The following is a 12,595-nucleotide window of genomic DNA, read 5'->3' as shown; positions in this document are numbered from 1 at the left end:
GTCCAAAGTCAAGGTGTCCACAGGGCTGTTTTGTTTATTTGTTTTGGGTACTGGAGATTGAACCCAGGGGCATTCTCACTTCCAAGCTACACCCCAAGCCCTTTTTACTTTATTTGTTTGTGGTACTAGGGATGAAACACAGGGGCGTTCTATCTCTGAGATACACCCTAGCCCCATCTTATTTTTTATTTTGAAACAGGGTCTCCCTAGGTTGCTGAGGTTGTTCTCAAACCTGGGATCTTCCTGTCTCAGCTTGTGAAGTATTGGCATCATAGGCGTGTGCCACTGCATCTGGCTTAGGCTATTTTCTCATAGTTTTGTTTTGTTTGCGGGTCTGGGGATGGAACCCAAGGACATTCAACCTCCAAGCTACACCCCCTGCCCTGCTTTTTATTCTTTTATTTTGAAACAGGGTCTCACTAAATTGCGGAGAGCCTCACTAAGTAGCTGAGGCTGTCCGCGAACCGCGATCCTCTGGTCTCAGCCTCCCAAATGCTGGAATTACAAGCGTGCGCCACCACGCCTGGCTTTTTTCATAGTTTTTTGTTTTGTTTCGTTTTCAGACATTCTAAATAAGAATCTGTCTGATATTACCACATCTTAATTGAATTACAAATTCAAAGGCTCTGTGTCAAAATGAGGTCACATGCATAGGCACCGGGGTCAGGACCTGAACATATGTTTTGTTTTGTTTGTTTGTTTGTTTGGTTGGTTGGTTTATCGTGGTACTAGAGATGGAACCCAGGGGCTTTCTACCTCGGCCTACACTCCCAGACCTATTATATATTTTATTTGGAAACAGGGTCTCACTAAGTTGCTGAGAGCCTCTCTAAGAAGCTGAGGCTGGCTTTGAACCTGCACAATCCTCTTGTCCCAGCCTCCCAAGTACTGGGATTACAAGCGTGCGCCACCACGCCCGGCTTAAACATATCGTTTAGGAAGATACAACTCAACCCATAACAGAAGGGGAGGCCTGACTTGAGGGATGACCAGAGTGTTCTGTGGCAGGTTGGTCCCATCACGAAGAGACTTAGTTATATCAACGAGTGAAGGCACAGAGCTGCTAGGGGAGGGGAAGATATTGGAGATCATATAAGAGTGAATGTGTTTCTGCAGTGGAGGTAGATGGGATCCAGGGCTCAGGGAGGCAGCATCAGGCATGGAAAGCTGAAAGGACAACTTGCCTTCCCAGGCAGGACAAAAGGATGGCTACAGGTGTTTAGAGGAAAGTCTGTGGGTGACAGAGAGCTCGGTGGTTGGTTAAGCAGGAGATAGGGAGCAGGGACAGGTCAGAAGGTAGGAGAAGAAGCCAGACATGGTGGCGTACATCTGGAATCTCGGGACTAGGGAGACTGAGACAAAAGGATCGCAGTTTCGAAGCCATCCTCAGCAACTTAGAAAGACCCTCAGCGGCTGGGCGAGACTGTGTTTCAAAATGAGCAGGGTGTAGATCTAGAGTAGAATGTCCAGTACCAAAACTAAAAAAGAAAGCTAGGAGAGAATTAAAGATGATCAAGAGAGAGGCGGTCCAAACATCCACCAGTAGCACTTGGGGCCTCTGATGTTGGGAAGATGAATTGCAGGAATGAGAGTCTGGGGTGGCCCAATGCTGGGTTCAAGAACCCTCTGCACCCCCTGAGAAGGAGAAGAAAGTTCTAGCAAATGGAGATGTGGCATTTCTTCTTGCCACACCTCAAGGAGGTTAGTTAGCAGGTAAGCCCGGTGAAGAGAAAGTAGCAGGGTGGCCTGCGTGGTGAGGCCAGTGGGAAACAGGGAAGGAGACCCAGGCCGGAGGTGGTGGTCATGAGGCAGCCTGGAACTGACTACCGTCCCAGCCCAGGTGGGGGCAGCTATGGGGGATGGATGGCAGCCCCCACTTAAGAGTTTCTCAGGCAGGGGGCGCAGTGGAAGCTGAGGGTGGAAGCAGAGACCAGCAGGGGGAGCATGCCCACCCTCATGCCTCTCTCCTTCCCTGGCAGCATCTTGATTCGGTTTTTTTCAAACCCCTCCGCCCCTTCCTGGTGGGGCTACCTGTTGGCTGTGCTGATGCTCATAACTTCCACGATACAGATGCTGACCTATCAGCATTATTTCTACCACATCTATGTGACCGGCCTGAGGGTTCGTACGGGGATCATGGGCGCCATCTACAGGAAGGTGAGCTGGAGCAGGGTTCCAGGACAGGTTGGTCCTACGCAGGAGAGGCTCACAGGCCTAGTCCACCTCTTGCCGTCTGTCTCCAGATGCTGGTCATCACCAATTCAGTCAAAAGTGACTCAACTGTGGGAGAAATGGTCAACCTCATGTCAGTGGATGCCCAGCACTTCATGGATATCGCCCCCTACCTCAACCTGCTGATATCAGGACCCTTGCAGATCAGCCTGTCTATCTACTTCCTCTGGCAGGTGACTCAAACCCCAACCTCCAGCCCCTCCCTCTGACCTTGCTGCAGAAGGGCCAAAACAAGGTTAGCCTGGGTCAGCAAGCCTACTGCATCATGCACACGAGAGTCTCCCTTGGTGCCGGGGGACTGTGGGAATGTTGGTGTCTGCAACTGAGCTTTTCCAGCCTGTGCTGTGAGCCTCCCTCAGAAGCCAGGGTGAGGGGGACTTGGAGGCAGGGTGGGTGTGGCTCTGGTTGTCATTGTTTGTCAGTCTGTCTTTTGGTTTTGCTGTGTGTCTCGCGGCCTTCTGCTGTTTGCCCCTGTCTGTTCTCATTTTCTGACATTTGACTGCTTTGGCTAATGTCCTGCTCTTCCTGGCTTTCTGTTTAGCCGACTGGCCTTTTGCCTTCTGCCCATCGTGGTCAGGTCAGCAGGCCTGTGGCTCTATCCACAGACTTTCGTCCTCTGTCCATCTGTCTTAATGACCAACCTGTGCCTCCACAGATCCTAGGTCCCTCTGCCCTGGCTGGAATGGCTTTCATAGTTTTGATGATTCCAATCAATTGGGCAGTGGCCTTGAAGATGAAGTCCTTCCAGGTGGGTGCTATGAGAGTGTGCTGTTCCCACTGGAGTCCCGGAGCAGGTGCATGGGGGAGGACGTGCTGGAGCTCCTCAGCTCCCTTCCAGAGCACAGAGCCTTACAGTCACTGGCACGAGCCTTCGATCTTGCACCACCATGAGTAACTCTGAGGAAGATTCTTATCTCTCAGCTGGAGGATCAAGGCTCAGAGAGGTTGTGGCAGGCCTAAGTCAAGCAGAGCTGGGACTCGAACCTGTGTCATCTGGTCTAATGAGAACTTTTTCACTACACCGTGTTAAGTGTGGATAGCCATTTTGTCCATGTGCAAATACTTACTGAAGTCCTCAAAAGCTTCCCACTGCACAGAGAATAAAGGACAAACTCCCTAAGACCACCCACCACCCTCCCTCTTACCTTGCAAGCCCTGGAACTATATCATGGCCAAGTTTCAACCGGGCTAGCCCTCTTGATTTTCTCCAAAGTTTCAAGTTCTACATACCTCAAGGCCACCATGCATACTGTTTCTTCTGCATGAAACTCTCTTCACCCCTCCTCACCTCTCTAATTCCTCCCTTTCAGCATAAAGGCCACTTCCCCAGAAGCCCACCCTGATTCCCCTAAGTTATCTAGTATTCCCTCAAAGCATTCTGTTAATTGCCTTCTGAGCACACATGCTGGTGTGTGTGTGTGTGTGTGTGTGTGTGTGTGTGTGTGTTTTACTGGGGATTAAACCCACGGGCATTCTTCCTCCAAGCTACAACCCCAGCCCTATTTTGTTTTTATTTTGAAACAGGGTCTTGCTAGGTTGATGAGAGTCTCAGTGCTTACAGAGACTGCTCTCAAGCCTGTGATCCTCCTGTCTCCGCCTCCCACGTACCGGGATTTCAACCGTGAGCCCCCACACCTGGCTTTGTTTCTTGCTCTCTGTCTTTCCCATCAGGCTGTCAGCTGCACGATGGCTGGGCCTTGTCTGAAGTGTTCATCAGGTTATCCTCCATCTGGCCTATGGCCTGGTACATCTTAGACACTCAATAAATAGGAGGTTGAATGGATAAATGAATTGGGTGCCCCACATCTTGGGTTAAGGACTTAGGGGACAGAGGAATAACTGATACCGTAGGAAGCTCACAAAGATGTGAAAGACGGTTGTGAGAGCAAGGGGAAAATGCAACATGCTCTAGATGCCCAGGGATGCTCTAGATGCTCTAGTCTGCTCTAGATGCTCTGATGCTCTAGTCTGCTCTAGATGCTCTAGTCTGCTCTAGATGCTCTAGTCTGCTCTAGATGCTCTAGATGCTCTAGACGCCCAGGGAAGGCGGCAGAGGATACTGCTGGGGAGGGGAGGTAGTGGCGCTCTGAGGGTGAGGCTGAGATAGGAGGAGAGCTGGGTGTTTGGGACCTGGCAAGAAGATGGGAGAAGGCAAGGCCAGCGGTGCAGAATGGCCTCGATGGATAAGCATGTGTCCCCTGGTCTGGGAAGGGGAGTGGGCGTGCCACCGGCCCTCTCTCTGCTGCACAGGAGCAGCAAATGAAGTTCAAGGACTCACGTATCAAGATGATGAATGAGATCCTGGGAGGCATCAAGGTGCTGAAGATGTATACGTGGGAGCCCAGCTTCTTGGAGCAGGTGGAGGGCATCAGGAAGAAAGAGCTCCAGCTGCTGCGCAAGAATGGCTACTTCCTGGCCATAAGTATCTTCAGCTGGCTCTGCACCCCTCTCCTGGTGAGTTTTCTCTGCCAGGGCTGGGCTTAGCCAGCAGACTCCACCTTGATACCCGCTCCTGCTCTGCCTAGGTATCCCTGGTTACCCTCTGGGCGTATGTAATTTCGGACCCCAACAACGTGCTGGACGCCGAGAAGGCCTTCGTGTCCATATCCTTGTTTGATCTCTTACGGAATCCCCTCTTCCTAATGCCCCAGTTAACCAGCCAACTGACCCAGGTAACGCCAGGCAGGGTTTGGGGTTCTTCTGGAGTTAAGGAGGGTGTGTGTATGTGTATTGTGTGTGTGCGTGTGTGTGTGTATGTGTGTGTTACTTGGGATTCTACCTCTGAGCTCCACCCCAATATTAATATTTCAAATGATAAATGTTTGACTTATTATTTTGAAACTGGTTCTCACTAAATTGTGGAGGGCCTCACTGAATTGCTGAGGCTGTCCTTGAACCTGCAATTCCCCCATCTCAGCCTCCCAAATACTAGGATTACAAACGTGCACGATCATGCCTGGCTTGATGTTAGGGCATATTTTTGAAGTTCAGGAAAAGGTCACTTAGAGTCAGCAAATAATGAGGGAGCATTCCTGGAGTTGGGGGAGGGTCATTTGTCTTCAAAGAGTTGCCAAAGCCCTATGATGTTAATAGGGTTGTATGGAGCCACAGGAGGTCAAGAGCAGTTTCTAGAAACCTGGAGATGACCTCCTCTTACCAACCCGGACTTTTTCTTTGGGCAGTGGAAGTCACAGAAGACTTGGTCACAGGAGGGGCCCTAGCACCAGTAAGCGGGCCCTCACGGGGTCCTGCTAATTTCAAGAAGTTGAAAACTGAGAGGGTAGAAGGGATAGAGAAGGTGGGAGAAGCAGCCTTGAGAGCTAACTCCCATCCTCCTGCAGATCGGCGTGTCTCTGAAACGGATCCAGCGTTTCCTGAATGAAAATGAACTTGACCCCCAGTGTGTAGAGAGAAACACCATCTCTCCAGGTCCTGATGCCCTACAGGGGCTGCCCTTGCCCCAGCCCGTACTTCTCTGTCCCAAGCTTTCTAACTTCCTTATGTGGCCTTTTTTCTTCTTCTTCTTCTTCTTCTTCTTCTTCTTCTTCTTCTTCTTCTTCTTCTTCTTCTTCTTCTTCTTCTTCTTCTCCTTTGCACATCTGCTTTCTAAGGCCCCCCTTCTCCCTTTCCTGGGACCACCCCCACCCTGGGAGGGGGCTCCTCACACTTCTCCCTCCTACAAGCCTCCCTGCCTACATCCCCATCCCCTGGGCTCTCTGACCCTGAACACCTTGGTCCTCCCAGGCTTTGCCATCACCATACAGAACGGTACCTTCACCTGGGCCCAGGACTTGCCTCCCACCCTCCACAGGTACCGGCTTCTCCCACTCCTTGGCTATCCAAAGTTCAGTAGCAGTTCCCTCCTCCTCTGTCTTTGACCAGGAAATGTAGGAGGAGCTCTGTGAGCCAGGGTGGTATCTGGAAGGGAGGAGGAAGGCTTGAGTCCACAGGGGAACACGAGGGAGCAAATCTGATCTCTGCTAGTAACTGGGGCTTCTTGTTCCCAGCATAGACATCCAGATCCAGAAGGGGGCCCTGGTGGCCGTGGTGGGGCCCCTGGGCTGTGGGAAGTCCTCGCTGGTGTCTGCCTTGCTGGGAGAGATGGAGAAGCTAGAAGGCAAGGTGTCTGTGAAGGTGAGAGGGTTGGGGGCTCCTGGAAAGGACATGAGGCTTGGCCAGGGCTTGGGCAACCCTATGGAAAACTTATCCTTTGGCCAGGGCTCTGTGGCCTATGTGCCCCAGCAAGCGTGGATTCAGAACTGCACACTTCAGGAAAACGTGCTTTTTGGCCGAACTCTGGACCTGAAGCGCTACAGACAGGCTCTGAAAACCTGTGCCCTGCTGGCTGACCTGAAAATGCTGCCCGGTGGGGACCAGACTGAGATTGGAGAAAAGGTACAGGGTCCTCTCCCGTCCTGAGGAGCCAGCACGCCGGTACAGAGAGCTGCTCACCTCAGCCTGGCCCGGCCCACAGTCATTCATTCACACATTCGTGTAACATCACGCCCCAGCTCTGTGCCTGGCACTGGGGAAACCGATCAGTTACTGGGAAGGAGAACTTGTGAGCAAATAGGGGACATAGGATGCTCAGGGGCCGGGATGAAGGCCTGTGCAGGGCAAGAGGAGGACACAGGGGAGAGTCTGCTTAAGGAAAAGAATCGCTTTTGAGTCGGATCTTAACAACGGAGGAGAAGAAGCTCATCGCCGATCTCTTCAGTCATTCATCAGATTTTTATTAAGCCAGGCAGAATTATATAGTATTGGACACACCAGGCCAAAACCTCTGCCTTCCTATACCTTACATTCTAGTGGAAGAAAGAGATCATAAGCAGGATAAGTAAAATACTTATTAAGCAAGGCATCGTGGTGCACACTTGTACTCGGGAGGCTGAGACAGGAGGATCGTGGGTTTGCAGTCAGCCGCAGCTCCTTAGTGAGGCCCTCCGCAACTTAGTGAGACCCTGCTTCAAAATAAAGACTAAAGGCCAGGCGTGGTGGCGCACGCTTGTAATCTCCACGCTTGGGAGGCAGAGACAGGAGGATCGCGCAGGTTTGAAGCCAGCCGTGCGCTGGCTTAAGAGACCCTGTTTCCAAATAAAAATTTTTTAAAAATGTAAAAATAGGTCTGGGAGTGTAGCCTGGAGGTAGAAGGGCTTCCAGGAACCCCAGTACCACAAAAATAATAAATAAATAAATAAATAAATAAATAAATAAATAAATAAATAAAAATAAAGACTAAAGGCTGGGCGTGGTGGCGCACGCTTGTAATCCCCGCGCTTGGGAGGCAGAGACAGGAGGATCGCACGGCTGGTTTGAAGCCAGCCGTGCTGGCTTAAGAGACCCTGTTTCCAAATTTTAAAAGCATAAAATAGGTCTGGAAGTGTATCCCGGAGGTAGAAGGGTTTCCAGGAACCCCAGTACCACCAAAAAATAAATAAATAAAAACTAAAAAATAGGGCTGGGAGCTGTACATGGTAGCGCACACTTGTAATCCCAGCATTTAGAAGGATCGCAGTTTGCGGCCAGCCTCAGCTACTTAGTGAGGCCTTTTGCAACTCAGTGAGACCCTGTTGCAAGATAAAGAATAATAAAAAATAGGGCTGGAGGGGTCTAGCTCAGAGGTAAAATGCCCTTGAATACCATCCCCAATACCAGGGGTGGGGGGGCCTGTAAGGCTGGGAGTATAGCTCATAGGTAGAATGCCCCTGGGTTCAATTCCCAGTACTGCAAAAATAAAATAAAATAATTATTAGATAATACTAAGGGGGAAGAAAATAAAGCAAGGTAGGAATACAGGCAGGGTCAAGTTGTGAAGGTGACTTGGGGAAGCCTCACTGAAGAACAGAAACCTGAACAAAGAGAGGATGTGAGCCATGTCTTGGGGCCGTGGAACCCCGTCTGGGGGCATCGGAGACAGCAGGCACAGATGGTGCAAAACCTCAGCTAGCACTGTCACTGGGCCCTGGACCAGGAGGGAGGTCAGTGTGGCTGGAGCAGAGTGAGAGAGCCCAGAAGGAGAAAATTAGTCATTTAGGGCTTATAAGCCACCTAAACACTGCAGCTGCCAGGGGCGGTAGCACACGCCTGTAATCTCAGTGTCCAGGAGACTGAGACAGGAGAATCACAGGTTCGCGGCCAGTCTCAGCAACCTTGCAAGACCTTCAACAACTTAGTAAAACCCTGTTTCAAAATAATAAAATGAAATAGGGCTGGGGGATATATCTTGGAGGGAGAATTCCATGCCTAGTACCACAACAAATAATCAAGACTGGCATTTACCCAGAGTGATAGTCACTGGGGAGCATGAGCTAAGGAATAGTAGTGGACCTGAAAGGGCATTCTCATGCACTTTGGCCTGACTGGAGTGAGTAAAGGGATGGAGGCAGGTAGAGAGCAGGGCAGAACACTGAAGAGCTAGGTTAAGATTATGCCGGGCGTAGTGGCGCACGCTTGTAATCCCCGCGTTTGGGAGGCTGAAACAGGAGGACTGCACAGGTTCAAAGCCAGCCTCAGCTACTTAGTGAGGCTCTGGGCAACTTAGTGATACCCTGTTTCCAAATAAAAATATTTTAAAAATATGTCTGGGAGTATAGCTCAGAGGTAGAAAGTCTCTGGGTTCTACCCCCAGTACCACCAAAAAAAAAAAAAAAAAGAAAAAAAAAAGAAAAAAAGATTTTGGCCTCAAGCCTGGCATGGTGGCACATGCCTGTAATTACAGTATTTGGGAGACTGAAACATGAGGATTGCAGGTTTGAGGTCAGCCTCAGCAATTTAGCAAGACCATGTTTCAAAATAAAAAATAAAAAGTGCTGGGGGTGTAGCTCAGAGGTAGAATGCCCCTGAATTTAATTCCCAGTACCAAAACACACACAAAAAAAAAATATTGGGCCTTTCCTCTAGAAAACATGGAGCACTGGCAAAAAAGATGTTTTGTTTTACTTTTAATTATTATTTATTTATTTATTTTGTTGCTGAGGATTGAACTCAGGATCATTCTACCCCAGGTCTTTTTCTCTCCCTCTTTCTTTCTTCCTTCCTTCCTTCCTTCCTTCCTTCCTTCCTTCCTTTCTTTTTTTAGAATTAAACCCAGAGTCATTCTATCTCTGAGCTATACCTCCAGCCATATTTTATTTTTATTTTGAAACAGGGTCTTGTTAGGTTGATGAGAGTCTCACTACTTGCTAAAGTTATTTTCAAACTTGCAATCATCCTGTCTCAGCCTCCCAAGTACTCAGATTACAGGTTTGCATCACCATGCCCAGATGATTTTTATTTTGAAATAGGGTCTTACTAAGTTGGAGTCTCGCTAAATTGTGGAGCCTGACCTCCAACCTGCAATCCTCCTGTCTCAGCCCCCCAAGCACTGGAATTATGAGGTTTTAATTTCTTTTTTCTTTTTCCTTTCCTTGTAGCACTGGGGATTGAACCCAGGGGCATTCTACCTCTGAGCTATACTCCAACTCTTTTGATTTTGAAACAGGGTTTTACAAGGTTGCTGAGGCTAGCCTCAAACCTGCAATCCTCTTGTCTCCATCTCCCAAGTACTGGTATTACAGGCATGCACCACCAGGCTTGGCTACTTTCTTTTTAAATTATTTTATTTTTGATTGTGGTGAAGAAGGCGTAACATAAAATGTCCCATTGAAACTATTCATATTGTGACGTAATTATCTTCCGAGCCTTTTCGTCTCTCTAGACTGCCATCCTGTCCCCTTGAACAATCACTCCCCACTCCCTCCTGGCACACACACCCCAGCCCCTAGCCACCACCATTCCAGGAATCTGACTACTAGGTAGAATCACACAGTATGTGTGTGATTATGTGGCTGGCTTATTTCACTTAGAGAATATCCTCAAGGTTCACCATGTTGTAGCATGTATCCACATTTCCTTTTAAAGCTGAATGATAATTCCTTGTATGGGTAGATGACATTATCTTTTCTCATTCATCCATCAGTGGACACTTAAGCTGGGCAGGGCAGTGAAGCAAGGGGGAAGACAGCATCACTCACCCGGGAGGGACTCTGAAAGCCGCCGCCCCTTGTCCTGTGTGCACCCAGCCTGGCAGAGACAGCCAGGCAACCTGAGAGATGTCAATTCAGAGTTCCATCTTGTTGATTGACACTGAGCAGCCTCTCGTACCCCTGGGCCCTTCTGAGCCCCTTCCATCCAGCACCCCCCTCTCAAGTCCTTCTCCCTGCAGGGCATTAACCTGTCCACGGGCCAGCGGCAGAGGGTCAGTCTGGCCCGAGCTGTTTACAGCGATGCTGACATCTTCTTGCTGGATGACCCACTGTCGGCCGTGGACTCCCATGTGGGCAAACATATCTTTGACAAAGTGATTGGCCCAGAAGGTGTACTGGCTGGCAAGGTGAGGCCACGGGAGGCTCAGGGGGCTAAGGCGAGATCCAGGACCCCAGGGAAGAACTGCTGGGAGACTGAGGGCTTTGCGTGAGACCTGGAGATGCAGGGACTTGAGAAGCAGGAGTGTGGGTTGGGCAGCAGGGGAATCCGTATAAACACACCCCTGAAAGCCCTGAGCAAGCTGCAGGGGAATGGAGGCACTTGCAGATACGCCTGTCCCTGCTCCCTGGCTTCGCGCACTTCTACTGGGTTGTGTGCTGAGGGCGGTGGGGTCTTCTCCACAGACCCGGGTGTTAGTGACACACAGCACCAGCTTCCTGCCCCAGATGGACTTCGTCATAATGCTAGCTAACGGACGGGTGTCGGAGGTAGGCCCCTACTCAGCCCTGCAGCAGCAAGAATTCTTCCTCAACTCTGAACAGGAGGAGAATCCAGAGAACCTGGATGACAGCAGCAGAATAGGTAACCGACACCCCAGCCCTCCAGACTCTCCCACCCACCCAGCTTCTTCCCTGCTTGGAGATTTTGTCTCTTGATTAGTCCAGTATTGTATCAGGGAGGAATACACCTGTGCAATAGTCAGATGTCACCAGGGGAAAAGTGAACTGGATGCCGTCATGTCCCACCTCCCTTCCCTGTCAGACCTGTGGTCAGCAGTCCAGGCCTCAGGGTCTCAGTTTTCCCAGCTGTCAAAAAGGCATGTGGAAGCCGGGCGTGGTGGTGCATGCCTATAATCCCAGGACTTGGGAGGCTGAGGCAGGAGGATCGCAGGTTTGTGGCCAGCCTCAGCTACTTAGTGAGGCCCTCTGCAACTTAGTGAGACCCTGTTTCAAAATAAAGAATAAACTTAGTGAGACCCTGTTTTAAAAATAAAGAATTATAGGCCAGGCGTGGTGGTACATGCTTGTAACCCCGGCGCTTGAGAGGCTAAGTAAGACAGGAGGATCGCGCAGGTTCAAAGCCAGCCTCAGCTACGTAGTGAGGCTCTCAGCAACTTAGTGAGACCCTGTTTCCAAATAAAGTATAAAATAGGCCTGGGAGTATAGCCCAGAGGTAGGAGGCCTCTAGGTTCCATCCGCAGTACCACCAAAAAATAAAAATAAATAAATAGATAATTAAAAAATAGGACTAGGGGGTGTAGCTCAGAGGTAGAATGCCCCTGGGTTCAATCCTCAGTACTACGAAACAACAACAACAACAAACATATCCAGGCATTGTTCCAGGTCCTGAGAGATAACAGTGAGCAAACAAAACACCCCATCTGAGCTGGGCATGATGGGGCACACCTGTAATCTCAATACTGGGAGGCTGAGACTGGAGGATCTCCAATTTGAAGACAGCCTCAACAACTTAACAAGACCCTGTTTCAAAATAAAAAATGAGCCAGGCCTGATGGTGCACACTTGTAATCCCCGCATTTGGGAGACTGAGACAGGAGGATCGTGGTTCGAAGAAAGTCTCAGACCCTAATGCCAATGGGTTTGGTCCCAGTACCGAAAAAAAAAATTAAATTAAATTAAATTAAAAATGAGAAGATTAAAAAAAAAATTCCTGTCCTCATGGAGCCTATTGCAGTCTGTGGGCTCCCAAGATGCCCCAGCCTCCAGCTTACTGCCCAGTTCTGGCTCCCCAACCCTAAATTCTGGGTTGGCTCACAGGTCTCTCCCTGGCTTTCCTGCCTCCTGCCCTTTGCACAGCTGACTTGTCTCCAGAATTCACCAAGCGCTAGACCCCTTGCTAAGCTTTGACACACATTCTCTCCTTTAATCTGCAGTGATGTCATTATGAGCTAAGTACATTATTGTTCCTTTTTTTTTTTCTTTTCTTTCTGCAGTACTGGGGATTGAACCCAAGAACATTCTACCTCAGCACTACACCCCCAGCCCTATTTTTTATTCTTTATTTTGAAACAGGGTCTCACTGAGTTGCAAAGGGCCTCACTAAGTAGCTTAAGCTATATGCGAGCGGCGATTCTCCCATCTCAGCCTCCTGAATGCTG

At 49.6% G+C, this 12,595-nt stretch overlaps 1 protein-coding gene across 1 annotated transcript in view; it reads left to right on the top strand.

The window, feature by feature from the left end:
• Nucleotides 1–12,595, top strand: part of ABCC3 (ATP binding cassette subfamily C member 3) — a gene marked incomplete at its 5' end in the record, with an annotated part of 64,636 nt that overhangs the window by 31,885 nt on the left and 20,156 nt on the right. Inside the window, 11 exons of the mRNA XM_080714038.1 lie at nt 1,980–2,157; nt 2,244–2,405; nt 2,888–2,980; nt 4,483–4,686; nt 4,758–4,904; nt 5,574–5,661; nt 5,977–6,043; nt 6,240–6,366; nt 6,451–6,627; nt 10,436–10,603; nt 10,881–11,058. Of these exons, the coding sequence (XP_080570164.1) occupies nt 1,980–2,157; nt 2,244–2,405; nt 2,888–2,980; nt 4,483–4,686; nt 4,758–4,904; nt 5,574–5,661; nt 5,977–6,043; nt 6,240–6,366; nt 6,451–6,627; nt 10,436–10,603; nt 10,881–11,058 (1,589 nt within the window). The remainder of the gene's footprint in view (nt 1–1,979; nt 2,158–2,243; nt 2,406–2,887; nt 2,981–4,482; nt 4,687–4,757; nt 4,905–5,573; nt 5,662–5,976; nt 6,044–6,239; nt 6,367–6,450; nt 6,628–10,435; nt 10,604–10,880; nt 11,059–12,595) is intronic.

The sequence above is a fragment of the Muscardinus avellanarius genome (assembly GCF_963383645.1).
Source record: "Muscardinus avellanarius genome assembly, chromosome: 16".
Lineage (NCBI taxonomy): Eukaryota > Metazoa > Chordata > Mammalia > Rodentia > Gliridae > Muscardinus > Muscardinus avellanarius.
This window is presented reverse-complemented; position numbering and strand designations above follow the sequence as displayed.